Source organism: Lagenorhynchus albirostris, chromosome 3 (genome assembly GCF_949774975.1).
Source record: "Lagenorhynchus albirostris chromosome 3, mLagAlb1.1, whole genome shotgun sequence".
Taxonomy (NCBI): Eukaryota; Metazoa; Chordata; class Mammalia; order Artiodactyla; family Delphinidae; genus Lagenorhynchus; species Lagenorhynchus albirostris.
Window position 1 is genome coordinate 136,043,013 of NC_083097.1, and position 27,420 is coordinate 136,070,432.

The following is a 27,420-nucleotide window of genomic DNA, read 5'->3' on the forward strand; positions in this document are numbered from 1 at the left end:
ACTTTGAGTAGCCAGAGGCTAACGTATTTTTGGTTTTGTCATTTTTATTACTAATATTATTCTTGTAACACATGTTGGCTGAGTGCCTGTCCTGTGTCAGGCACTGTGCTAGGCCCTGAGCAGAAAGAGAAGAATCAGACATGAACTCTTTTTTCTAGAAGCTCACAGTCTAATCTGAGGAGATGTGGCATAGCCCTAAGCAACTGTAATTCAATATAGAAAGTAATAAATGCCATATTTTAGCCTCAGATAAAATACTATGACAACTTGGTGAAGAGAAAGATTGTTCCCAGTTGAGGGAGAAATTGCCTGGTACTTAAGGAAGTGAATAGTAGCTTCTTTTTCTTATTATTAAACAATGAATAAGAACCAGTGAGTAGACTTCAGAGTTAGACTTTAATCCTAACTCTACCACTTACTAGACATGTGACTTCATTAATGTCTTAAACGTCAGTTTTCTCATCCGTAAAATGAGATATATTAATAGCAAGGTTCTGGAAGGACTGTATGAGAGAATGTTTATAAACATAGTACCTAATAACTGGTTCCTAGTTCATTATAAATGGTAGCTCTGGTGATGATTATTGTTTTCAGTATTTGCTATAAATCTTAACATGTGTCTCTTTGGCCCCAAGGATATTGTATTTGTTAGACAATTTTGTGATCTCATTCCAGGGTTAAGCAGCAAATGAAAATGGAAAAACCTCGAAGGGAATTTCCAAATCCAAGGAAACTTCCTTCACAAAGCCAGTGCTGAAAGAATTAGCAACTAGTGTTTTCAATTTTTGAATTTTTTTTGGACCAGACTGTTTCCACTGGGGAGACTTGGCTTGGCTAAAGGTGTAGCCAAGTGCTCCTAATAACAGCCACATTGAAAGGGAGCTCCACTCTATTTACAAGCTGATCGAAATGGTTTCACCACCCACTGGCTCCCTTGAGATGTCTGCTTGTGTGATGCTGACTGTGAAATAAGTCAAATCAAATTTATAATCCTACAGACCCAGAATGTCAGAGCTCAGAGGGATGTTACAAACCACCCAGCCCTGGGGGGACCAGATAAATGATGCTTTACATCCCTCTATGCCTTGCTGCAGTCTCCAAGCCCACCCACTGGTCATTCCTTCAACCGGTATTTAATGAAGGAATATTAAAGAGCCCTATAGTAAGAGGATAAGGCACATCAGGGAACCGACAGGCACATCAGGAACTAACAGAGGAGGCTGCTGGGCTTAACAACAAAAAATCTCATTTCCAACCTCTCTCTCTCTCTTACCTGTGGAGGACCTTGCGCAAGTGTTGCCTTCTAGCTGCAGGTCCATTTCTTCATCTGTAAAGTAGGGATAATCCCACTTTGCTCATAGAACTGTCAGGGGGATTAAATGAAATAGAACATAAGATAGTTGGCTGACATATAACTAGGACCCCATAAACACAGTATCTTTTGATTCATTTTTCATTTTTTTTAATAATATTCATTGGATTTTTCCCAATTACAAAACTAATTCGTGTTTATGGAGAAAATGTTGGAAAACACCAAAAAGCCCAGAGAGGGAAAATTCATGCATAATTTCACCACCCAAAGATATACATGGTTGATGTCTCCTTTCATGTATATTTTTCCTGTCCTTTATACACACCAACATGTGTATTTTGTTTCCCCATGAACTGTATTGGAACTGATTGACAGCTTCTGTTAGGGCTTCCTGGATTCATATTCAAACTCTATCCCCCACTAGGTCTGTGACCTGGAGCAACTTGCCTTCCATTCCCCCAAGTGTAATAGTTGTGGCCTCCAGCGGGCGCGGCAGGTTGGACCCCGTCACCAGGAACGCTATAGACTGCAGTGCGAAATGGCGCCCCCTAGAGCCGTGCCAGGCGCAGTCATGCTGCGCTGCCTTGGGAACAGACAGGTTGAAGGAGTAATGGGCGTAAAGATGTTTAGGCATTTGGCCAGTGGCTGACACAGGATAAGAGCTTGTTAAATAGTAGCTACTACTCCACAAACAAACCTTGGGGTTTTGAAGAGTGGAGGGAGGTTCACTGTTCAGATCTGTTAAATAGCACCTTAAGGTGACCCATTGGGACCATGGTCCAGCCAAGAAGTCCCTCTCCTTGTGCTGGTCCTGCTCCGCTTTAGCTTTTTTTCAAAAATATATTTATTTTATTTATTTGTTTTTGGCTGCGTTGGGTCTTCATTGCTGTGTGCGGGCTTTCTCTAGTTGTGGTGAGCGGGGGCTACTCTTCCTTGTGGTGTGCGGGCTTCTCATTGCGGTGGCTTCTCGTTGCAGAGCACGGGCTTCAATAGTTGTGGTTCGTGGGCTCTAGGGCTCAGGCTCAGTAGTGGTGGCGCACAGGCTCAGTTGCTCCGCGGCACGTGGGATCTTCTGGGACCAGGGCGCAATCCTGTGTCCCCTGCATTGACAGGCAGATTCTTCACCACTGCGCCACCAGGGAAGTCCCCACTTTAGCTTTTGATCCTTGCACTTCACCATGCCTCTAAGTCGCCCTCAGGCATGCAAAGCCCAAGTGATGTTAGTGGGCTCACTGCACCATCTGCTTGCTGCCTCATCCCTCCGCTCTCAAGTTCTGCCTCCGGCTCACCCCATCCAGGTGTGCAGCTTTCAACCCCTCCAAGCCCTTTCAGAGGTGTTGTCTCATTTGACCTGTTTAAAAACCCTCAGTAAGAGGCTAGCAAGAGGCAACCGAGTGGAGCCATGTGGCCTCCCGCAAGTGGTTTCCCAGGGCTGCACCCATAATGCTACTCAAAATGACTACAGATCTGAGTGATGTGCAAGATAGCTTAAGTGACAGCTAGAGATGGCACAAAAAACTCTGAGTCACGTATTCAATCGGTCGGTCGGTGAACAGATATTTATTTAGCACTACTGTGTGCCAGGGGCTGTGTTCTCCAGTGAGAAAATATTCCCTGTTCACTTCTCTTTCAATCCTTTGGATCCTCAAAGAGGAATGAATTCCTCTCAGTTTAGGGCCAGCAAGTCTTCAACACCCCTCAACCCCAGCTAATCTCCCTTTCTGAAAAAGGGAGCAGGCTCAGACCCACTACTGTATGGAGGCATCCAGAGGTACTAATATTGTTTAGTTTTCATCTTATTTTTCTCTACCATTGCATTCTGTTTATAGCAAATGATGCACGTTTTTAAATGATGATAAAAATCTTCCTTTTTTAAAAAAAATTTAGCTTAGATACCAAAAGTGAGTTGATTTAAAGAAAAGCATTAAGTAACGGGTGGTCCGGGTGGTAGAATGACTGATGCTTAGGAAGCCCTAGACTTGAGATGGGTCTAGCCTAGACTTGAGACTTAACCCTTTCAGGTTTGCTGACCCAAGCCCATGATGACAGCTATGGATTCTCCGCCAGAAAAATGCATGAACATCACGTACAATTTCATCAAGTTCCAGAACTACCTGGAGTCCCGTTCCTGGGCCTGTATTGGAAAGAGCAACAGGGTGAGAGTTCCGAGGCCTGGTCTGCACGGGAGATCTAATCCTGTTTGCCACCTTCCTCATCTTCTTGGCAGTAGTACTGGCAGTGATAGCAGTGTTGGCAATAGTAACAGTAGTTGTGTTTGAAGCAGTCAAACTGTACTTTGAGTACAGCTTTGCATGCTTTCAACATGCCAGGCACTTACCAAGCCTAAGCTCAACTCATCCATGCAGAAAAGAATTATCACCATCCCCACTTTCTGGGAAACAGAGCTCCAGTAGTTTCCCCAAGTTCACTCATCTGGGAAGTCAGGGTCAGCACTTGAACCCAGCTGTACCTGCCTGTGATGTCTGAACAGGTCCTTAACCACTGGACTCCATTGTCTCGATAAATCTCTGTTGGATCAATTGAAGGACATTTGAACAGGTTCTGGCCATCGTTCTGCCATTCACCAGCTGAGTGACCTTGAGCAAGTTACTCACCCTGACTGACCTTCTGTTAAGGAAGAAGGTTTCGGAGTCCTGCCAAGCCATGATGCTAAGACACAGGGCAAAGAGCGTGGGACCATTTCATGAGTAAGAGAAGTGGAGACAGGCTCAAGGACATGCACTGCAAGTTAGTGGCCCTGGCAAAGAGCAGGCATAGCCCTGGCTTCCAGCAGAGAGAGCAGGCTTCCAGGAACCCACATTTCCCATTGGTATTTGCTTCCTCTCCTGGCAGCTTCATTGGCCCCCAAAGGTCTGTTTGGGTGCCCAGAGAAAAAGATCCCTGTCACCAATCCGCTTTCACGCCCCAAGGGCCTCGGCACCTTCCCTAATTAACGAGGGCTTCTTGGCTCCCCCCAGGGCAGGCTGGCATAGCAAACAGGGCCACTAATCCACGTGGCTGCTGTGCTGCTGGCAGGTGAGGGAGGAGGGAAGGGTCCAACATATGTGTGGAATCCAAGGCAGCTGGCAGTCCAGTCCCTGACCCGCACTGCCCCTCTGTGGTGGGTCTGGAGATGGGCAGGGCTTCTAGCTCTGGCCTCGTGGAGACTCTGAATGTTAAGGCTGGACAGGACTCAGATCAAACCACTCAACTAAAGGAGGGAAACCATGTCAAATTATTATGTAGTGCACCTGAAACTAACATAATATCGTCCGTCAACTCTAGTTCAGTAAAATAAAAAAATACATTTTTTTAAAGGAGGGAAACTGAGGCCCGGAAAGGGAAAGCAACTTACCCAAAATGATACATCAAGTTATCAAACAGGTTTCCTGTAATTAGATTTCCAGCCCAATGAGTGGTTTACAGGAATAATTATTATTTGGTTAATAAGCATTAATGCAGAGTTGATTGAGGTGGCAGGAACCTGGTACCCAACAAGCTAGTAAGAACTTTACATGTTTCACCATGTTTAATCCTCACAACAACCCAGGGAAGGTGGTATTCTTATTAGCTCCATTTTACTGATGAGGAAACTGAAGCTTAGGTATAGTATGAAACTTGCCCAGGGTCATGTGTCTGGTGAGAGAACCAGGATTCTGTCCCAGGAATCGGAATCTAACGAGAAAAGGGCAGTCGTTGTCAGAAGTCACTGAGGGCTTGCTCAGGGTGCGAGAGTCATGCTGGGGTCTGCAGGAGGACGAAGCAAAGCAGAATGCAAATGGAACAAGAGGGTAGGTGAGGTCATTATTCAGCTTCCAAACACATGAGGATTAAGAACTGACCGCACCCAGAGTTGTGGAGGTGTAGGGAAAATATCACATTCATACACAGTTGATGGGAGGAGGGTAAATTGGTACGACCAGTTCAGAAGGCAATTTGGCTAGCTGTCGGGACTTAAATGTGGAATTGACCCAGTGATTGCTCGTGAAGGAGGTTAGCCTGCAGAAACACTCAAACGTGCAAAAAGCAAAATGCATGAGGCTTGTCATTACTGCAGTTTGTAATAGCCAAAAATTGGAAATCACCTACCTGACTATCATCAGGAAAGAGTTTAGTGAACTACTATATATCCAGAGGACAGGATGTAATGCTGTGACATGGGGAAATATCTTTTATGTATTCTAAGTGAAGAAAGAAATTTGGGGAAAGGTATGTGTATGATCCCATTAAAAAAGATCCATCTGAAAGGATAAAAACAAAACTGTTAACTCTGGTCCTGTCCACTTAAATGAAGAAAGGATTTTCACTCTATATTATATAGATTTTTTGTAATGTGTAATTTTTTAATTTAGCAGGTGTAAGTGAGGGGTTTTTTAGTTGAAGTATAGTTGATTTACAATATTGTGTTTCAGGTGTACAACAAAGTGATTCGGATATATATATATTCTTTTTTTCAATTCTATTCCATTATAGTTTATTACAAGATATTGAATATACTTTCCTGTGCTATATAGTAAATCCTTATTGTTTATCTATTTTATATATGGTGGTATGCATCTGTTAATCCCCTACTCCCAATTTATCCCTCCCCCACTTCCCCTTTGGTAACCATAAGTTTGTTTTCTATGTCTGTGAGTCTGTTTTTGTTTTGTAAATAAGTTCATTTGTGCCACATTTTAGATTCCACATATAAGTGATACCACATGGTATTTGTCTTTCTCTTTCTGACTGACTTAGTGTGATAATCTCTAGGTCCATCCATATTGCTGCAAATGGCATTCATTTTGTTTTATGGCTGAGTAATATTCCAGTGTGTGTGTGTGTGTGTGTGTGTGTGTGTGTGTGTGTGTGTACACACACACCACATTTTCTTTATCCATTCATCTGTTGATGGACACTTAGTTGCTTCCATGTCTTGGCTATTATAAATAGTGCCGCTATGAACATTGGAGTGCATGTATCTTTTTGAATTATAGTTTTCATCTTTTCTGGATATATGTCCAGGAGTGGGATTGCTGGATCATAAGGTAACTCTATTTTTAGTTTTTTAAGGGTCAGTGAGGTTTTTTTTTAATAGACTTTATTGTTTTTTATTTTTTTAGTTTTTTACGGTACGTGAGCCTCTCACTGTTATGGCCTCTCCCGTTGCAGAGCACAGGCTCCGGACGCGCAGGCCCAGCAGCCATGGCTCACGGGCCTAGCCGCTCCGCGGCATGTGAGATCTTCCCGGACTGGGGCACGAACCCATGTCCCCTGCATCGGCAGGCGGACTCTCAACCACTGCGCCACCAGGGAAGCCCAATAGACTTTATTTTTTAGAGCAGTTTTAGGTTCACATTCAAATTGACAGGAAGGTACTGTGATGAACCCATACTGACATATAATCACCGAAAGTCCACAGTTTACATTAGGGATCACTCTTGGTATTGTACATTTTATGGGTTTTGACAAAGGTATAATGACATATATCCACCAATATAGCATCATACCGAGTAGTTTCACTCCCCTAAAAATTCTCTGTGCTCCCCCTATTCATTCTCCATTGTGTCACTTTTGTAATAAAAATATACAAATCTGGAAAGGAAAAGAAAGAAATAAAGACATGGTTTCTGCCCAGAAGGAATTTACAGTCTGGGTGGTAAACAAGGACTCAGCCAGCCCTGAGATGGCTTGATTAACAGACAAACAATAAAATAACAGAATAAGGTCTGATTGTATATGTTCTGTGGGGTACAGAATGAAGAATTCAGTCTGAGTCGGGTAGGGTTAATCAGAGCAGAGTTCCTGGAAGAGGGCAGTGAATGGGCCAGGATATACAGTATATTTGGAAAATGGCCACCATTTATGAATTTTCAAGGTGCCAGACCCTGTGTCACATATGTTTACATGGATATTTTCATGTATTCAGAATAACCCTATGAAGCAGATGTTATCCCCAATTTATGGATAAGAAAATTTAGCCTGAGAGAGCCAATTAACTTTTCAAAAGTCAAACAGCCAATACACCAAAAGGATGCAAAACCAGGCCTCTGTGATCCCAAACTCTGAGCTCAAGTCACCAGGCCACATTGCCTAAAGCGGCTGAAGGCAAAGAATGACCTTCTTCTCAGAGGAACAAGTAACTCGGGGAGCCCAAACTCAAATTGTGGCTGTAAGTAAATGCCATGAGAAAAGTCAGCATCACCCCCTTCCCTTTGGCTGAGCACATCTCAGCCCCATGGTCCTTGGAGAGTGCTTTGTAAGAAAATAAAGACAAAGATCCAGACTGTCTTTATCCCTGACAAGGTGCTTCCGTTGTGATGGAGGTGAAGAAGAACCTAGAAAGAAATGCCACGTGGCACAGGGGTACAGAATGATATTTATGCCCCTATCATAAAGCCATGTGTGTTCTGTGGCAATGAACTGTGAATGCATCAGCCTTCCCACAAGCCTGTGGACTGCCACAGGGCAGAGCCCACGCCCCTGTTTGTCTGTATCCCCACAGGTTGGCCTCATGCCTGGCACTTAGCAGAGCTCCATATTTGTGGAATGAATGAATGAACAAATGAATGAATGAATGTATAAAAGTGTAAAAAGCTACGACTCTTATATGCTGGTGTCCTGATCCATAAAATAGGACCAACTGGGGGCTTCCCTGGTGACACAGTGGTTGAGAATCTGCCTGCTGATGCAGGGGACACGGGTTCGAGCCCTGGTCTGGGAAGATCCCACATGCCACGGAGCAACTGGGCCCATGAGCCACAATTACTGAGCCTGCGCGTCTGGAGCCTGTGCTCCGCAACAAGAGAGGCCGCAATAGTGAGAGGCCTGCGCACCGCGATGAAGAGTGGCCCCCGCTTGCCACAACCAGAGAAAGCCCTCGCACAGAAACGAAGACCCGACACAGCCATAAATAAATAAATAAATAAATTTAAAAATTCACGACATATGTCAATATTTAAAAAAAAAATAGGACCAACTATAGTCCCTTCATCTAGGGATTACTGTGATCATTAAATGGGCAAATGGTGTAAAGGATTTAGTGTAAGATGTGTACAAGAGCACACACAATGTGATTGACGGTTCTGATATTAGCTATTAGCACTATTGTTATTTGTGTATCCTTTAAAAGCTGGTCCCTCAGGATACACACCTGTTAAGCCATTTATTGACCATTTTACTAACATCTTCAACAGGATTGGCAAGCAGAGTTACAAGTTTGTCTTCAGCAAGTATGCTTTCCTGCTCTGGATCCTGCCCACCTTTGCCACAGCTGTCTGTGCCTCCCCAGCCTCTATCCCAGGCCTTAACATGTCCTCATGGGTGGTGTGCCTACCTGTGCACACGCTCACCAGCATTTACCATCCAGGGCAATTCACAAGGTTTCCAAGTGTTACCTCCCTCTCTCCACTTCCCCAAATTTATTCTCCAGTTTCCCATTTTTGTCAAGACCAGTTTAACTATGCCCTTTAGACTCAGTGACAGAAACAAGACCATCCCCCTGGACAGAAACAACTCACCCCATCATGGGTACTAGGTGTTCACACGTCATATTTGCATTTCCACTGGGGCCTTCTGTCCAGTGTCTTATTCCAAAGGAGAATCTGGGACAGTGGGACAAAAACCTAATGGTGCAAGCCTTGTCACAAATCAGACCACGAGGTGGCGCCCTCACTGGTTCCCACCTAGAGCTAACCCACAGTTGAGAAGAGTCAGCATACTTATATGTATAGTTAGCACTTACCCGGATTATGGATAACCTTCTTTTCAAGTTAACCCCTCTTTGGTTTAACCCCGCACCAGGAACTCTGGCCATCTCCCCCCAGCCACCACCCCTGCATTGCCAAGCAGAGAAGTTGGAGGCTCCCTGTAACAACAAGCCGAAGCTCAAATAATCAAGAAGGGCAAGTGCTACAGGGGGGAAACTCAAGGGCAATACAAAATAGGGATTCTTGTGGCATCTATGCCACAACTGTGGGATCTTCAGCCACTTTCTGGGTCTCGGTGTCTCCATCTGCCAAGCGAGGAGGTTGGACTTCATGATTTGCTAAGATTTCTCCCATTCAGATGTTCTTCCTTTAACAAATGGATTCAAAGGTGATCCCAAAGACCAGGCCCTCAGGAAGCTCACAGTGTAACAGAGGAGATAAGACAGGAATACAAAAGTCACTGTACTGCAGGTGGAGTGGCTGGCTTAGGGACACGGTTTGAAGTTACGAAATGTTCTGTAAAGTATATTTGCATTTTTTAAAGCATTTACATACATATATACAACAGGAAAAAAATCTGAAAGTTTATGTACCAAAATGTGATGTCTCTGCATCATGGGTATGTGTGCTTTTAAAATATTTTTTCTTTCCTTTTTGCTTTTTAATAGTTTCTCATTTTTCCACAGAGGGTATGATTAATAGCATTAAAAACAGAAAAACAAAAAATCACGTTTCATATTCAAACAGAATTGAGTTTAAATCCCAGCTATATTACAAACATGCTGTGTGGCCTGGGGCAAGTCATCTAACCTCTCCAAGTCTCAACTGCCTTGCATTTAAAATGGAATTGTTTTTAACTTAATATTGCCATTAAATGCTTTGGGACTTCAAATTCACAGGGATGCGTTAATCATGTTTCCCAATTCATAGCACCTCATTGTCATGGATCTAAGCCAGGCCTCTCTCTTACTTTATTGATTTATTTCCTTTTATTCCCATCCCTTATTCCCCTTTCCCTCTGCCTCACCCTTAGGCACCCATTTTGTATTTGATATGTATAATATTTTTTAACTTGAAAATGTTTTTGAAAATGTGTGTGGTTGGTTGTATCTTATAACAAAAGATATTATGCTATAAATCTCATTGTTTCCTACTTTTTTCACAAAGAACAATGTATTTAAGATCTTTCCATATTGCTTTTTGGATATGTCATCCAGGACTTCTAAGTACTGCATAATTGCTGTGCTATGCGTGTACTCCACTCTACCTTTCCATAATTCCCAGTGAGGGGCACCCAGGTGTTTTCCAACTCTCTGTCACCATAAACACCACCCTGAGCATAGTCGTACATGGCCCCCGATGGACCTGTGTGAAAATTCTTTGAGAGCTCTGCCCTGGAGCAGAATTGCTGGGTCAGGAGGTATCTATATTCCTAATGGGATCAGAAGGTCTTCACAGCCTCTGCCTCCACCAGCAGGAGACTTCCCATGTCTCCACACCCTTGTCTGTACTTGGCACTATCGAGTTTTCTAATTTTTGCCAACCTAACAGATGTTCTATCACTCTGTGGTTTTCACTTTATTTGACCGCCTAATAGTTTGAGCATCTTGGCATATGCTCATTAGACCTCGGGTTTCCTATTTTGTAAATTGCCTGTTCCTTTTCTTTGCCCACTATCTACTAGGAATGCTGTCTTTTTCTTGTTGACTTTCAGGAGTCCTTATATATTCTAAATATCAATCCCTTGACTGTCTTAGACATTGTAAATAATCTTCTCCCATTCTTGCCCCATAGTTTATCTTTTTGAAGTGTTAAGCTGTTTTTCTTCACCTCTCCATCAATAAGATCATCCTTTACCTTGTCTTCTTTTACCTTATAAAGGTTTACCTTTCACCTTTAGGTCTTTAATACATCTCATATTTGCCATGGAAATACTTCATGGCATTTTGTGAAGGATAAAATAATACAGGTAAAGCGCCAGTACAGTGCCTCAGACCCAAGAGCTGTACCATTGTGGGTGATTATTATTATCATTTGAGTAGAAAGTGGTAAGCACTGCCCTAGGAAATCTAGAGATAACGGGCGTTTGAATGCTGTTTTAGCTAGATCAGAAAAGATTTTATGGGCAAAGGTTAAGTGATGGAGATTGGCCTGAAAAAAGAATGTAGGAGTCATTTATTTTGAGATGTAAAGGGCAGTATTCCAGGTAGAGGAACTGGCCTGGGCAAAGGCCTGGAGGCAGGAATGCCACAGGTTGACAATGTTTGGGCCGATCACATCGAAGAGAGGGGTCTGACTACTCACCAACTGCTGTCTGTCTTTCTGCCCATACCCACCCCACCCCTTCCCCCTGCAGGCTCCCTGTTCTCCACCCTGAAGCCCCCCGACGCCGTGTTCAAGGTGGTGTTCTGGCTGGGCTACTTCAACAGCTGCCTGAACCCCATCATCTACCCGTGCTCCAGCAAGGAGTTCAAGCGCGCCTTCGTGCGCATCCTCGGGTGCCAGTGCCGCGGCGGCCGCCGCCGCCGCCGTCGCCGCCTCTTGGGCGGCTGCGCCTACACCTACCGGCCGTGGACGCGCGGCGGCTCGCTGGAGCGGTCGCAGTCGCGCAAGGACTCGCTGGATGACAGCGGCAGCTGCCTGAGCGGCAGCCAGCGGACCCTACCCTCGGCCTCGCCGAGCCCCGGCTACCTGGGCCGCGGCGCGCCGCCGCCCGTCGAGCTGTGCGCCTTCCCGGAGTGGAAGGCGCCTGGCGCCCTCCTGAGCCTGCCCGCGCCCGAGCCCCCGGGCCGCCGCGGCCGCCACGACTCGAGCCCGCTCTTCACCTTCAAGCTGCTGGCGGAGCACGAGAGCCCCGGGACCGACGGAGACGCCAGCCACGGGGGCCACGAGGCCGCAGCCGACGTGGCCAACGGGCAGCCCGGCTTCAAAAGCAACATGCCCCTGGCGCCCGGGCAGTTTTAGGGCCCCGCGCACCGCTTCCTTTCCCTGGGGAGCCAATCATCGTGGGGGGCGGGCGGGCGGAGGGGGGGAAGGGAGCGTCGGCGCCCGGTAGACACGGGCCCCACGGGGAAGCGGGGGGAGGGGGGCGGGGAGAGGGGCAGCTGCTTTTCTGGCAGGGGCATGGGTGCCAGGTACTGCGCGGAGAGCTGGGCCGAGCATGCTGAGAGCCTGGGAGACCCGACGCCAGCCGGGATTTCCGTCTCTCTCTCTGTGTATATATCTAAACGAGTCCCTCTGTACATGTATTTAACCGTGGGTGCACGTGTGTCTGTGCGGTGTACGTGTGGTCTGCGTGTGTGCGTGTGTGTGGCCGCCCGCGCGGGGGCAGAGCGAGTGGGTGCCCAGGAGGCACCCAGGGCATTGTTTGTCTCGTGACTTCGTACGTCGCAAGCCCCTCCTGTACTTCACTGAACGGTGGCACTTTGGCGGGGTTGGAAGCAAAGTCGGACATTAAAGGTCATTTCTTCTGTGCGGCTTTGAGTAGTTTGTGAACGGGGTGGCAGGCAGATCTTGAGTTGCCTTTTCGTTCACATTAAGGTGTGCCCCTGTCTCTCCCGCCGGGCCTGTGGGCAGTGGTTGTGCCGGCCCCCCTTGACCCCGTTTCTGCCTTTGCCATTCCTGCCCTTCAGGGCTAAACAAATCTGACCCTGTGGCCGAAAGTGACGCCCTGGACTTGTCCCATACGTCCTTCCTGCCTGCTTTTGACCGTTCCCATATCCAAATCTTCCTGCTGTGGGCAACATAGGGCAATGTCTGGCCTGGCCCTGATCCCCAGGACCCCGATCCTAGTTGGAGCTACCAGGCCAGCACCCTAGGTGGGCCTGTCACCTGTGAGGGGACTGGTCCCTTACCTCCTCCAGCATCTTCTGACCAAACACTGCATTATTTGCCTGTGCCCATGGAACCTGAGAAAGAGAGCCAGACTGCAGAATTTTCTGGACAAGAAGAGGATCCATATGTCAATGCAACACCTATGGGCACAGGAACCCTCCTAAGCTCGGCTAACTGGCCAGCCTGCCTGGGAAAGAAGCACTGAGGAAAGTCACGCAGAGAAGAGGAGCATACCTTGAAGAAGGTAACTTCCGTTCTAGTCTCAGCGCTGCTTCCAATTTACTCTATGACCTTGAGAAGGTCACATCTCTTCTGGATCTTGGTTTCCCATCTATGTAATGACAAGATTGATTCTAAGGGGCTTCCCTGGTGGCGCAGTGGTTGGGGGTCTGCCTGCCGATGCAGGAGACACGGGTTCGTGCCCCGGTCCGGGAAGATCCCACGTGCCGCGGAGCGGCTGGGCCTGTGAGCCGTGGCCGCTGAGCCTGCGCATCCGGAGCCTGTGCTCCGCAACGGGAGAGGCCACAGCAGTGAGAGGCCCGCGTACCGCAAAAGAAAAAAAGATTGATTCTAAGGTCTTTTCTGCCTCTAAAAGCCACCAGTTTGCTAAAAGAATAATGGATAGGGAACAAAACAGGGAGCATTTTTCTTCCCTGAAATTAAAAAAAAGAACCTAAGAGGAAAACCCCCACCCCAGTCCCTTTCTCTTCCTGCTTTGCTTTTTCTAAGTTGAGATTCATTAATTTTTCAAATGGTGAGAGCTTCTCCCAGTAATATTAGCACATCAGTCATTTATTCTATAGGCGATTGAAATAGAAAATCCCTTAATGGGGGAGGGGCAGTCATTCATTTAGCTGAAAAGTGTAGGGGTATCAGGCGTGGCTGGATCCAGGGGCTTAAACAGTATTGTTAGCTTGCTCATTGGCTCTTATCATTCATCTAGCTCCCATCTTTTGCTCTGCTTATCTTTATATGTTACACTTGTTTCCTTTCTGCAAATAGCTTTCTCACACCATTCTTACAACTTGAGCCCCCTCCCCAAGGAGAAGATTTCCCAGCATATCTGCCAAAAAAAGAAAAATAAAGAAAAAATCCAGAGAAGCTAGATGTTCTGTATCACAGACCCCTTTGAGACTCTAATGAAAGCTATAGATATACCTTCCAGATAAAAAAATGCACATACAAAAAAATTACATTTTCATACAATTTCAAGTGACTCACCTCTGTTTAAGATCCTATGAACTAAGCATGATACCCCAGATTCACTAGTTATTTGAAAAAACAATGTTCAGAATTATGTAGGCCAATCCCCTCATCTTTACAGATGGAGAGACTGAGGTAAATAACTTGCCAAGTCACACTAACCTAGGACTAAGACCTGGATCTGCTACATCCCTGTGAAGTACATTTTCTCCTCTCTTGTGCTGCCATCTTGGGGTTGAGTATATCCTCCAACAGAGAGTAGGTTTCTTCTTGCTGCTGTAGAGAAAAGGGAGTCCTAGGGAAGGAAGAGCCTGCACCCAATTCCCAGAGAAGAAGGAACAGTTTGGGATAGTCCTCTGGAAACATTTGCTTAGCAACACAAGTCTTTCAAACAAGTCTGACACAGAATCCTGATACAAGTGCAGTCTGCAGTGAAGTGAGGAAAAGAGGACAGAGCCTCGCCCCCTTGGCCTCCTCCTCCATGTCTTCAGCCCCTTCCCCTCGCCTGCCCCAAGCACCTGAGGGCTCCATGGCGTGAAGTTTGAAAATCCCTGGTGAATGGGACTTGGAGTCAGTAGGACCTGGCTTCAAGTCTTGGCTCTGGGTGACCTTGGGCAATTTACCTGCCTCTTCTCATTTGTTTCTCCATCTATCAAATGGACATGACCTTCACAGCCTAGCAGGAAGCACAAAGGATTCGATGAGATCACTGTGGCATAAATACTGAACTGTGAATCACTGGGCAAATGCAAGTTATAATTTGGACTTCAGATATCTGAAGCCACAGTCACCAAAGGTATTTCCTGAGGTGCTCAGTTACAATGACCTCACACATTACTGATCCTTGGAGGCCACCCAGGCGGCACAAAGAAGCAGTGGCAGCCTCCTACCTCTTTCCAGAAGGAAGGTTGGCCAAGCAGTGGCTCACATCCCTGTAGAGGGCTAGGTTCCATATGTGCCCCCAGCCAGGGCCTGCATTATGCTGACCTCTCCAGGCTGCCTCACTATGGTCTATCTACCCCAAGGAAGGCCTCGAGTTCCTCAGGAGCCCTTGGAGTGAACATGTCCTCTCTGCTCTGACCTCACAACTGGCCACAAAGCAGCCTACTTTATCATCTCTAACTACCCAAATACTGCTGGGTCGTTTGTCACCCCTGAGGCATGCACAGGGATACATCTTTACACCAACCGAAGTAAAGAAGGAAGTGGCTTGGCAAGGGTAGTAGTTAATCCTGCAGCTCTGGGCTCAAATCCCACTCCTGCCATGGGTTCTAAACCTCAGTTTCCTTAACTGTAAAATAGGGATAATAATAGTACTTACTTCACAGGGGCATTAGGAGGATCAAATGAGATCATGAGGGTAAAAATGACACCATGCCAGTCACCTGGAGAACATCCAATACGTGGTAGCTATTTGCAGAGGTATTAGTTATTTAATTCATTACTTTGATATATGAAGTTTAAAAAGTCTGAGTAAAAAGACAAAACAAATTTGGTACTATTCATCAGATATCAGGGTTTTAGGACTCAGGGTCCACCTTGAAGAAGAAAGACACAAGTTTATGACAGAGTAAAAGAATTTTATGTCTTACAGCATGAAAAGACATATTACTCAAGGTGATGATCAGCCCAAACTAAAAGGAAAAGTGAAATTTAATCAGATAATGTTATAGAACATTCTAGAGTGACAAAGCCAGAATAGGTGTGTGAGAGAAGTCTGGATGTCTTAGGGATAGTGCATCCCGTGACGAAGTAGTGGGAGGAGGGGACACAGGGCTGCTCTGAGCATGTACCTGGGTTCAAGGCCCAGCTCCACTGTCTGAACCAGCTATGTAGGCCTGAGGCTGATTGTCCTGTGTGGAAATAGGGGATGTGGTTAGCACTGACCTCACAAGGTTGGGATGAGACAACATATGAAAGAGCTTGGCCCAGACTGGGCATTGTTTTTATTACCTGTGGGCTACCTTACATATCCTCCTTTTCCCGCAGTTCTCAACTTTCTTAAACCAGAAGCTCCTTTAAGAATCTGGTGAAAACCAAAGAAAAGTAAGCATAACAGCCCAAATGTCACCTACAATTCATGCCCCCCAAATCTCCCAACAGACATATGGAACCCATAAACTTTTCAACAGATTTTACTCCCTTGATATACAGAAGTAGCCAAATCCAGAGAGAAATATACACACAAGACATGCTAGCCCTCAGGGAGCCCAGCCTGGATGAGAGGTGGGCAGGTCACCAGGGAATTTGAGTGTGTGACAGGAGTTGGGCGTCTACCACCACCCTTACTTGGTAAGACCCCGAGTGTCAGGCTCCATCTTCCATTTGGGGCATGGAGGTGATGGATAAGTGCCCTGGGATCTTGGGAGTGGGCTGCATGGGACCTAGGCAAAGTACTGAGCATCACTCCTCCAGATGAAGAACAGGCCTCCTCCTGCCTGCTGTCACCAAGAGGTCCTCACCAGATGCCAAAAAGTAGAACAGCAACCACTCCTCAGCTCAAATTAGGGGTTGACTTCCACCCAGCCCTGGAAACAGACATGGCAGCCTCTAGCTATCCCACCTCCTCTCAGCAGATTCCTTCAGTACGGTCTTCACCTTACCCCCCCAGTCCATGGAATCTTTATTTAGTCTGGCTAAGGGTGAGAGTCAGGATACAAAGGCATGGCTGGGTCAACTTAGAAGAAATTGCGTCCTTCCACAGCCTTCCCACATTACACCTGGACCTGCCTTCTGAAACTTAAGAACCAAGCATTGGCCATGTTTTTCTTTGGCTTCCCCTGGAAAACCTTTCCCTTAATCAATGGGACTAAGCTGGCTTTCCCTTAGTCAATGGGACTGGCTGGCTTGGCTACAGTCAGAGCCTCAGTGTATGAGTTAGTTCGCTGAAGTGTGGATGTTGGGAGGTGGGGAGGGGACAGATGTTCAATCTGCTCCCATTCCTGCTCTAACCTCTCAGCCCTCTCCTTCCCCGCTCTGCTCCAGCCACGCTGGCCTCTGCTGTTCCTCAAACTGGGGAGCCTGGCTCCCCACTCAGGGCCTTTGCACTTGCTGGCCCCTCTACCTAGCTCTCCTTCTCTCCACACGGCTTCCTCCCTCACCTCCTTTGCATCTTTGTTCAAGGGTCACCTCTCAGGGGTCATCTGATTCCTCTGACTGTCCTATTTAAAACTGACCTCCTCACTGCCCACATCATCTAGCCCCTCCTATAGCCCTTTCCCACTTTTATTTTCTCCATAGCACTTATTGCTGCCTAGCATGCTTTATATTTTATCTGTTTTTATGTTTTTTTGTCTGTCTCCCCATGCACACTAGAAATACAAGTTCCATGAGGGTGGGGATATTTTTTCTGTTTTGTTCAGCATTGTATCCTTAGCATCTAAAGTAGTGCTTGCCACCTGGTTAAGTGTTCGAATATTTCTGAATGAACGAGTGTATGTTACCTCACCATGAGTGTGGGAGTGCTATCATAGTAGGAGAACAGAGTGCTAGGGGAGCTCATGGCAGGGGCTCCTACCTCTAACTTGATGATGCGAGCTGGGGCAGGGGGCAGTTCTGGTCAGGGAAGGCTTCCTGTAGGAAGTGGCATCTGAAGAATGTCAGCTGGGCCCTGCCTACCCAACACCCACTGTGGTTCCGTTGTTAGTGCTTTCATACACCACCTGGGTGGAGATGGGAGTCTAAAGGCCAGGTATCTGGTCATAGCCCAGCTCCTAAGTCTCCACCCTCTTTAGGCTTCTGTCTACCGTCTGACAATCAGAAGCATTGAGCCAAAGACACCCCTAAGCTCTGCCCATCTATGATGCCGCTTTTGTTCTCTCCTCAATGCACAATCCCCATAGACAAGCTACTTTTTGGAGACAACGTCATAGTAATTAGTAAGATAAACAGCATTGGCCCTTGCTGATGGCCTCATTCAGAAAAGCAGCATCTATATAAGAAGCTTCCAGAACTGCTCGGGAGCAGAGGAAAGTGCTAAAACCTGGTGACTGCCCTCACATATAGTGCCAGCTGCTTCTGCTGAAAGCATGTTTGTGTCTCCGCCAAACACCACCTGAAATCCGGCAACCACTTACACCTGTATGTCACGCCCCCGTTTGTTCTTTCATTTAGTCTACAAATGATTGTTGATCTGGGAGCCAAAGAAACAAAGGCAAATAAAACGCAGCCTTTGCACTCATGAACATTTCAGTCTGGAAGAGGAGATTGGACATTCCCTCCAAACAAGAATTCTGAAGGGACACAGACATCGTCAGTGCCATTGGAGGGATGTAAGTAAAGGGCTTTGGGAATTTAAGGGAGAAAGGATGCAGGTTGAAGCCCTAACCTTCCATGTGATGGTGTTAGGAGGTGGGGCCTTTGGGAGGTAATTAGTTTAGCTGAGGTCATGAGGGTAGGGCCTCCATGATGGGATCAGTACCCTTATAAGAAGAGGGAGAGGGCTTCCCTGGTGGCGCAGTGGTTGAGAGTCCGCCTGCCGATGCAGGGGACACGGGTTCATGCCCCGGTCCAGGAGAATCCCACATGCCACAGAGGGGCTGGGCCCGTGAGCCATGGCCACTGGGCCTGTGCGTCCAGAGCCTGTGCTCCGCAACGGGAGAGGCCACAGCAGTGAGAGGCCCGCATACCAAAAAAAATAAAAGAAGACGGAGAGACACCAGCGCTTCCTCTCTCCACCATGGGAGGACACGGTGAGAAGGCAGCCACTTGCAAGTCAGGAACAGGGTCCTCACCAAGGACAGGGCCTGCTGGCACCTTGATCTTGGACTTCTAGCCCCCAGAACTGTGAGAAAGAAATGTCTGCCACCCAGTCTGTGGAGTTTGTTTGGCAGCCCAAGCTGACGAATACAGGAGGCTCTAAGAGGTCAGAGATGAGAACCTGGACGAGGAGGGGTCTAAAAGAGGTGAGAGATGTGAGAGGTGACACGGTGAGTGTGTAAAGGTCTGGCCCAAACAGTTGCATGTCCAAAGTGATGCCAGAGCACAGTTTTCCTACGACAGGCTGAGCAGGTACGGGAATCCCCACCTGACAGACCAGGAAGCTGAACCGCTAAAAGTTCCTTTCCCAGGTCACATGGCTGATGAAGGGGAGAGTCAGAACAAGACTCCACACTGCCTGGCCCCAACCTAGAATTTGTTCTCTCCTACTGGATCTGTCTGTGAGATAGATGTGTTTCAAGCCTAGATTCCAATCAAAACATAGCTTGGAAAGTGGCGGTACACCCTGGTCCTTAGGGCTGAGTTCAAACCCTGGCTCTGCTCTTCATCAGCTGTGTGGTCCCAGTGAAGTGATTTAACCTCCTTGAGCCTCAGTTCCCACACTAGAAAGACTGCCATGATAGAATCTTCTTCACACAGTTGCTATGAGGAATAAATGAGCCAATGCTTGGAACTGAGAAGTGTTGGGCATATAGGAAATGCTCAACTAGTAATAGCGGTTGCATCAGTATCCTCGCTGTGAAGAAACAGGGAAAAACCTAGGGTCTCAGCATCGGCAAACAGGAAAGTTAAAAGCTTTTGTCTGAACCAGGGTTAACAGGTGTTAGAGGGTTCTCTTCTAAAGCTACATTATGTCCACACTCCAACTCTTCTGAGAGAAGTCCTATCTGGGGAGAGCTGAGAATAAAAGAAAACCAGGAGAAAATGAATAGTGCGTTCAGATCATCCGAGTAGGGGCAGATGCTACCAGGGCCTGGTGAGCAAATCTCAGTGGCAGAACTAGATTCAGGAGCTGGACTCACAAGGAGTCTTCTAGTCTAGGGGCTCTCACACTCTTTGCAACCCACAGGATGGAACACTGCACATTGCAACTCAGTACATGTAGATATAGATACACAGATATCAAGGTTTCTCAGTCTCCTCACTGTTGAAATTTTGAGTTGGATAATTCATTGCTAGGGAGTGGGGAGGGGGCTGTCTTGAGAATTGTAGGATATTTAGCGGCATCCCTGGCCTCTACCCACTTGATGTCAGTAGCATTTCCTGCCCCCTTCAGCTGTGACAATTAAAATTGTCTCCAGACATCTCCAAATGTCTCCTGGGAGACAAAATTGCTCACAGTTGAAAACCACTAATGCACACAGATATAAGGAACAAAAGTTTCATAAAATTTATCCTTACAAAATGTACTCTGATATTTCTCATTTTGTATTATTAGATGCCACTTGTTTAAAAGTGCCAATTGTGGCTCACTAACTTAATTTCACAGTGCAAGAACCGTAGTTTGAGGAACACTGTTCCAGGCGAGGATTTCTGCTTATCCCTGGCCTTCAGAAGCTCAGTTGTAACTGTTTTCCAATGTCACCTGTCCTTCCCAGAGGGGAACCCATATTGAGAATTGGGAAGATGTTTGGGTTGGGAAAGTTACATATCATCTTACGATCTCTGTCCCACCCTCTGTAAAATGGAGATCAAATGCCTACCTCAAAGGCTTGGGTGGACAGTAATGAGATAATCCCTAGAATAAGCACTATCTCTGAGCAATTGCTATGTGCCGGGCACTGTGCTAGGGGGTTTACACACACATTTTCTCATTTAATTCTCATAGCATTTCTATGAACAAGGGACTATGTTTACCATTACTTTATAGATGAGGAAACTGAAGCTTGGAGAAGCTAAGGATGCAGACTTTGGAAGATGTGGTGGTTTTAAAATATTTCTGCAGGTTCTTCTTATTAAGAGGTGAAGTCTAATTATTCACTCCTTGAATAGAATGCAGCAGAAGTGACCCCGTGGGACTTCCAAAGTCATGTAACATAATTCAATCCTCATGTCTTTCTCTCTTGGGATGCTTGCCCTTGGAACCCACCTGTCATTTTATGAGGAAGCCCAGGCCACATGAAGAGGCCACAGTAGATGTACCTGCCAGCTGAGGTCCAGTCAACAGCCAGCCTCAACCACCAGACATGTAAGTGACCCTTGAGTGAGAACCACCCAGCTGAGCTCAATTAACACCCAGCATCATGATAGATAATAATGAAGGACTATTGCTGTTTTGCACCACCAATTTTGCTTTACGGCAACAGATAACTTGTAAATAAGGGAAGACCTAAGATTTCTACTTAGTGTGACCCTGGAACCCACACTTATAACCATTACCCCTAGGGCCAGGAAGGGTTTGTACTTTGTGGTTTGATTTTTCCCCCCCAGCTTTATAGATGTATAATTGACAAGTTAAAATTGTATATATTTAAGGTGTACCACATGATGTTTTGATATAAGCATACACTGTGACATGCTTACCACAATCAAGCTAATTAACATATCTATCGCCTCACATGTTACCTTTTTGTGTGTGTGGCAAGAACACTCTCTTAGCAAATTTCAAGTATACAATACAGTATTATTAACTATAGTCACCATGGTGTACATCAGATCTCCAGAACTTATTCATCCCGCATAACTGAAACTTTGTATCCTTTGACCAACATCTCCCCATTTCCCACACCTCCCAGCCCCTGGCAACTACCATTCTACTCTTTGTTTTTGTAAGTTCAATGTTTTTAGATTCCATATGTAAGTGAGATCATACAGTATTTGTCTTCTGTGTCTGGCTCATGTCACTTAGCATAATGTCCTCCAGGTTCATCCATATGGTTGCAAACGGATTTCCTTCTCTTTCAAGGCTGAATAATAGTCCTGGGTGTGTGTATAAATTGTTTTCTCATTGTTCTGGAAGCCAGAAGTCAGATCAAGATGTCAGCAGGGTTGATTTCTTCTGCGGCCTCTCCCCTTGGCTTGTAGATGGCTGTCTTCTCCCTGTGTCCTCACACGGTCTTTCCTCTGTTCCTGTCTGTATCCAAATGTCCTCTTCTTCTGAGGACACCAGTCATATTGGATTAGGGTCCACTCTAATGACCTCATTTTATATTGCTGACCTCTTTAATGACCCTATCTCCATATACAGTCACATTCTGAAGTAGTGGGGGTTAGGACTTCAATATATGAACTTGGCGAAGGGGGCGGGCAGCAGCGGGGAGTACACAATTCAGTTCTTAACAGGTATCCCAAGAGCCCTGGGACTAAAGCCAAAATGTTAGAACACATCAGTGAGGTAGACATTATTGCTGTCTCATTTTTAGGCTTAGAGTAGTTCAAGTAACTAGTCCAAGATTAGGTGGTTTCCAGGTAGCAAAGCCAGAATTTGAATTGAGCAGCCCCTCTGACTTTGCTCTACACGCCCCTTACCTGGAACAACCTTCTTTGTATGTTGAAGGAAGCACCTCTCACCTTCCTGCTTCTCCAAGCTCCCTACTCCTTCCCTCTGACTCTGTCTGCCCGTCTCTGGTCTTGAGCTTTTAGAAAAAAGCCGGGAAACCTTGCAAGCTTCTCCTGCTTCCGCCATCCATGCCTCACTGGAAGGAATGAAGCACAAAGCCTACTGTCTGCTTGAATGAAGGGAAAGGGCAGAAAGGCGTGGGGCAGAAACATGAGTGAAAATCACAAATATCACCCAGTCACTCACAACCCAAATGTCCAATCAATCCCCATCCAAAGGGTGAATCCAGCCACTTAGATGCTCCGCATGTGTGATACACGTCAGGATGAAGCTCGCTGACTCCATACCTGGCTGAGGAATCCAGTCCACACAGCTAATCTAGCTCAAGACCATCCCTTATGAGCGTCTGCAAAGCAGGGATTGATGAGGAAGCACCTGCTCTGCTGCCCCAGAGAGCCCGAGAGGCTGGCCAGCCCCTGGCTGTGATGCACCCAAGGAAACACCTGAGCAGGATTCTCCCCCTCACCTGCCCCCCACTTGAAATCACCTACACGGAGATGTCAGAAGGCACTGGATCTTCTCCACTGCAAGGTTCAAGCCCCAGCTATTCCAGCACAGCTGTCCTTGAGCATTGTCCCTAAGGTCTCTGAGGGACCGGTGTTCTTTCAACCATTTGCCACATATTGCTGAGGCCTCCTCCAAGCCAGGCATGCTTAGGATACAGAGGTGAGAAGACAGCCAGCCAGCCTCTCTGCCTCGGCGAGGGGGATGTGGCAGGAGTGCCAGCCGAATGGAAACTGGAATTCACAGTCCGACTGTGCCTCCTGCGCCGGTGGCCCAGGGACCCTCCCCAGCATCTGCTGGGCATGAATTGACATGCAGGAAATCAAAGGAGTCTACAAGGGCAGTTTTGTGGGTGGGCATCAGGGAACAGAGAGACAATACTCCCTTTTTCCCAGCATCACTGGTCTCTACCGCTCTCCCTCTGCCGACCTACTTTATTTCCCTTGACAGAACCCCCCTTCGTGTTTACACTCCATGTCTTCACTTGCTCTCCCCCGTTTCCTCTCCCATCCTTTGTAAACAGGCTTTCATCCCCACCACTTCCTGGGAACCATGCCTGTCATGAAGGGCCTCGATGCTGCCAAAACCAAGCCTTTTCTCAGTCCTCATCTTCCCGCACCTCTCAGCAGCATTTAGCACAACTGATCAGGCTCCTCTGTACTTTTAAGCACTTCTTTTGCACAGTTTCCAAGCTCGCTGACTACTCCTTCTCAGCAGAGAGCCTTCTCATCTTCCCATCTTCTCGGTGTTGAAGGTCCCCACTGCTCCATCCTTGGATCTTCCTCTTCCCTCCCTGGTGACTTTATCCACTCCCGTGGCGTTAAAGTCTATCCACACCGTGATGACTCCCAAATCATGTCACCAGCCCAGGCCTTTCATAGGCAGCTCAAGCTTCCCATGCTCCCAGCTGACCTCTTGGTTCCTCCCGAATCCCAGTAACTGTATCACCATTCACCTGATTACACAAACCAAATATCCCAGAGTCTCTTTGACTTCCCTGTGGATCTCAAACCCCACATCAACCATCAATAGGCTTGATGGCCTCTTTTGCAAAACGTATCTGGAATCCATCCACTTCTCACCACCGCCACCATCACCTTCTCCAGCAGTTGCCTCCCAACTCAACTCCCTGCTTCCCCCTTAGAAAACTGTCCATCTGTACCACCCTCCCCAGCGGCAAGAATGGCCCGTTTGAAAAGTAAATGAGACCATGGCCCTGCTCAAACACTCCAATGAGTTCCCACTATAAGAAATCCACATTGCGTGCAATGCTCTGCTCCCCCATTTCTTCTCCCACCTCCTCTGCTATACTCTCCCCTCCCTCTGCTCCAGAAACACACTGGCCCCCTTGATGAACACACCAGGGATACGCCTTTCTTAGGGTCTCTGCCGTTGCTGTTCCCTCTGCCTATGCTACTCCAGATATTTACAGTTTTCACCCCTTTGGGACTCAATTCAGATGTCACCACCTCAACGAGGCCTTTGCTGATCACTGGTTGTAAAATAGATCACCCATCGCTGTAGCTCCTTACCTGGCTTTCCTTATTTTATAGCACTTATCAAGAGCTGGCCTGTTTGTTTACTTATTTATTTATGGGCTGTCTCCTCCACTAGAAGCTGAACTCTACCTGGGCAAGAGCTTGATCCCTTGTATTTACTTCCGGATCCCCAGATCAGAGAGTAGCAACTGGCATATAGCAGGCACTCAGTAAATAGCTGTTGAATGAATGAATGATGTTTTGGTATCTGGTCCCTGGCCAGCCCTCAGGGAGTGTTGTGCCAGTGCCGCCTTTTCCCAGCTGTGAGACTGATGATGAGCGCCTCTTTCCAACTTTGCTTAAAATCTGCAGTGATGGGAATATTTATACCACAGGAATCGGTAAACGTGACAAATCAGGGCTTTGATTTTTCTTTTTTGGAAAGCAGTTTACCAGTACACCACTTTTAATCTCTGAAGAAGCTCTTTCCTCAAAGAACTTTGGGACACTGGGAGCCCAAGCAGCACTACCTCTGGGCCCTGATGACAAAATCTGATCCTGAGTTAGAAACGGAAGCATTCTGTTTGGAGCAAAGCTTGGTTTGGGTGCTGTGAGACCTAAAGGGAAGACACCTCCATCTGGCCTTGAGGGTTTGCAGCTTTGGGCGGGTGGGGACTTAACCCCACAGGAGAGGGTGAGCTCTGGAAGCACCAGGTGAAGGAGCCGCACTGGTCACACTTGCGGCTACTCTTTCATGCAACTTGCGGAAAGCAGTTATTACGGAGGTGGGGGGAGAAAAGGAACTCACAGGGGCTCCAGAAATATTGGGGGAGACTCAGAGGGCCTGAGGCTTGATAGATGGGGTTTACTAGGCAGAAATATTGATTATACTTATTTGTATGACCAAATTTGCACCCTCTGACCGGTGGGACTAGAGCTAGCCCAGTTTGGAAGGACATGGGCACTCAGAGGCTGGTTCTTGTATCTGAGCTGCCAGCTTTTAGTACACAGAGCTGGGGCTGTGGTTCTCTGACTCAGAGAGTAGAAGAGCTACTCAAGGGCTTATTAGAAACACAGACTCAGCACTACCACCTCTGGCCTCCTCCATCTGATTTAGTAAAGCTCCGCAAACTGCATTTTTAGCAAATGATCTAGGTGGTCTGTAGACAACATGTTAAGAAGCACTGTACTTTAACCTGCACCCCGTCAGGAAAAGGATCAGATTTTACTCCCCTCCAGATCCCCTAGAGGGTCTACTGTCTTCGGGGACCCACTTGGGTAAACACTGAGTTGGAAGAGCCATTCCTCTCTCCCCTAGTCACTGACTTTTTCTGCCACCTGCCTTAAGCCCAGGTGGCTTCAGAGAAAGGGAACCTCTCATCTGACCCTTCTGCCCCAGATTGTCGACCTCCCCACCCCTGCCTCCAGCGAGGAAGAAGCTAGGCCAGGGGGTAAAAGGGCGATGCTGTAACAAGCTCGGAGAGACGGTTTCCAGAAACCAAACAGCAGCTGTTTTCATGCCTTTCCAGTCACACCAGGAAGTTTCAATTTCCTCCTCTTGCAGGCTCATAAACATTTGGCGTTCGGTTTCTGTGTTTTCTGCAACTGCCGGAAGCTACCTTCGCCATTCCGGGCGGGAGCGCAGTGCACGCCCAGGTGCGCAGGGCTCTCCTGCGGGCGCCCGGAGCCGGGCGCCGCCGCCGCGTCTCCGTCTGCGCGCAGCAGAAATGAAGCCTTCCGGGGCCTCTCCTTGCCACCCAGAGCCGGCCTTCCTTCCTCTGTACGTGCAGAGACGGGGAAACAGTTCTTTAGACCGCTCCGCTGCCCCTTCCCCTGAGCTGGTGCTGGGATGGGGCAAGCTCGGCGCTGAGGAGGACCCGGGCGCCACCTGCCGTCCAACGCGCCTAAGCGACGGGAGTGTGAACGCACCAAGTTGCTTTGCAATTCCCTGGCCTCCCCAGGATTCAGGTCAAAGAGACGGAAGTGCACCAAACACCTAGGGAGTGGATTTACTGAACTTCTTACCCGACAGGTAGGTGTACATCTGAGTCCCTTTCTGGAGAGCTTTGGGACTAGTGAGGAAGGTTAGATTCAGACTGCATTTTTCTCTCTGGGCTTTACAGAGGCGTGCCAGGGACTTCACAAAACTATGGGATAAATGTGGGGCATCTCCTGGAGCGCCAGTTTTATGGGGTGAGACAAGAATTAAAACACTTTTAATATAAAACTAGAATTTTAAGATAAACAAGGGACTTGAAAGAAATTTTCCTCTCCCTATAGCCACTTGCAATTGACCTCCCCAGACATTCTGGGTTCTGCATTCACTCTCTCCTGCTGTTAGGGATTTTTTAGTGGGAAAAGCTGAGAAGCTCTAGATAAAGAAACAGGAGCTGTTGAAGAAGCAGTGGAAAGTGCAGTTAGGTAAGCCTTAACTACATGGAGGCCTCCAGGGAGAAGGTGAGGCAGGGGCATCCAGGAAGACTGCTGAGGAGGGGGAGCTGCAGCCCACCTGCAAGGATGTGGGAAGGCAAAGTGGAGGGGAAGTGAAGGGACAGGAAGGGAGGGTATTCCTAGAGGGAGAGACAACAGAAACACAACCTAGCTGGTCCCCACTGTCAGTGGAAAAAGTGGGCGGCGTGGCTGGGGTGTTTTGGAGGCCTCTGAAAGCACAGCAGGAAATATTTTTAAAATTGATAATCTGTTGAGAGTGTGAAGACAAAGGCAACCTCATACAGTGCTAAGGGGTGATCTTAGTGCAGACATTTTGGAGGACAGTTTGGCAATATCTGAAATATTTCAAGTAAACATTCCTTCAGCAGAGCATTTGTAGGCCTCTGACCCACAGGGAGACTCTTACAAGCCCCCAGGGATGTACAAGGATGTTTACTGCAGCTTTGTCTGTAGAAGGGAAAAATGGAAATGATGCAACTGTCCATCCAGAGAAAAACACTTAGATAGATTATGCACATCCCTGCTGTGAAATGCAATGTGGTGGTTAGCAAGAATGAGGTCCCTGGCTGTATACTGACATAGAAAATCTCTAAAATGAGGTGGACACTATGGAAAAGGCAGATTACATGACCATATATATAGTTTCATTCCATTTACACACATTGTAAAGCT

At 47.1% G+C, this 27,420-nt stretch overlaps 2 protein-coding genes and 1 long non-coding RNA gene across 4 annotated transcripts in view; all 3 read left to right on the forward strand.

Moving 5' to 3' along the window:
* ADRA1B (adrenoceptor alpha 1B) overlaps window positions 1-12,000 on the forward strand; it is a 59,796-nt gene extending 47,796 nt beyond the window's left edge. Inside the window, exon 2 of the mRNA XM_060146513.1 lies at window positions 11,357-12,000. Coding sequence (XP_060002496.1) covers window positions 11,357-11,964 — 608 coding nt within the window. The 3' untranslated portion in view covers window positions 11,965-12,000. The remainder of the gene's footprint in view (window positions 1-11,356) is intronic.
* Window positions 12,001-12,109: 109 nt separating this feature from the next.
* LOC132517269 (uncharacterized) lies at window positions 12,110-20,768 on the forward strand. The gene is made up of 3 exons (XR_009539660.1): window positions 12,110-13,078; window positions 18,151-18,308; window positions 20,702-20,768. It is a non-coding gene; the product is annotated as an uncharacterized LOC132517269 (long non-coding RNA).
* A 5,268-nt stretch (window positions 20,769-26,036) lies between these two features.
* TTC1 (tetratricopeptide repeat domain 1) overlaps window positions 26,037-27,420 on the forward strand; it is a 75,940-nt gene continuing 74,556 nt past the window's right edge. The window contains exon 1 of one of the 2 annotated variants that reach the window (XM_060144157.1): window positions 26,037-26,329. The gene's annotated coding sequence lies outside the window, so the exon portion shown is untranslated. The remainder of the gene's footprint in view (window positions 26,330-27,420) is intronic. The other variant, XM_060144156.1, reaches the window with a different exon arrangement.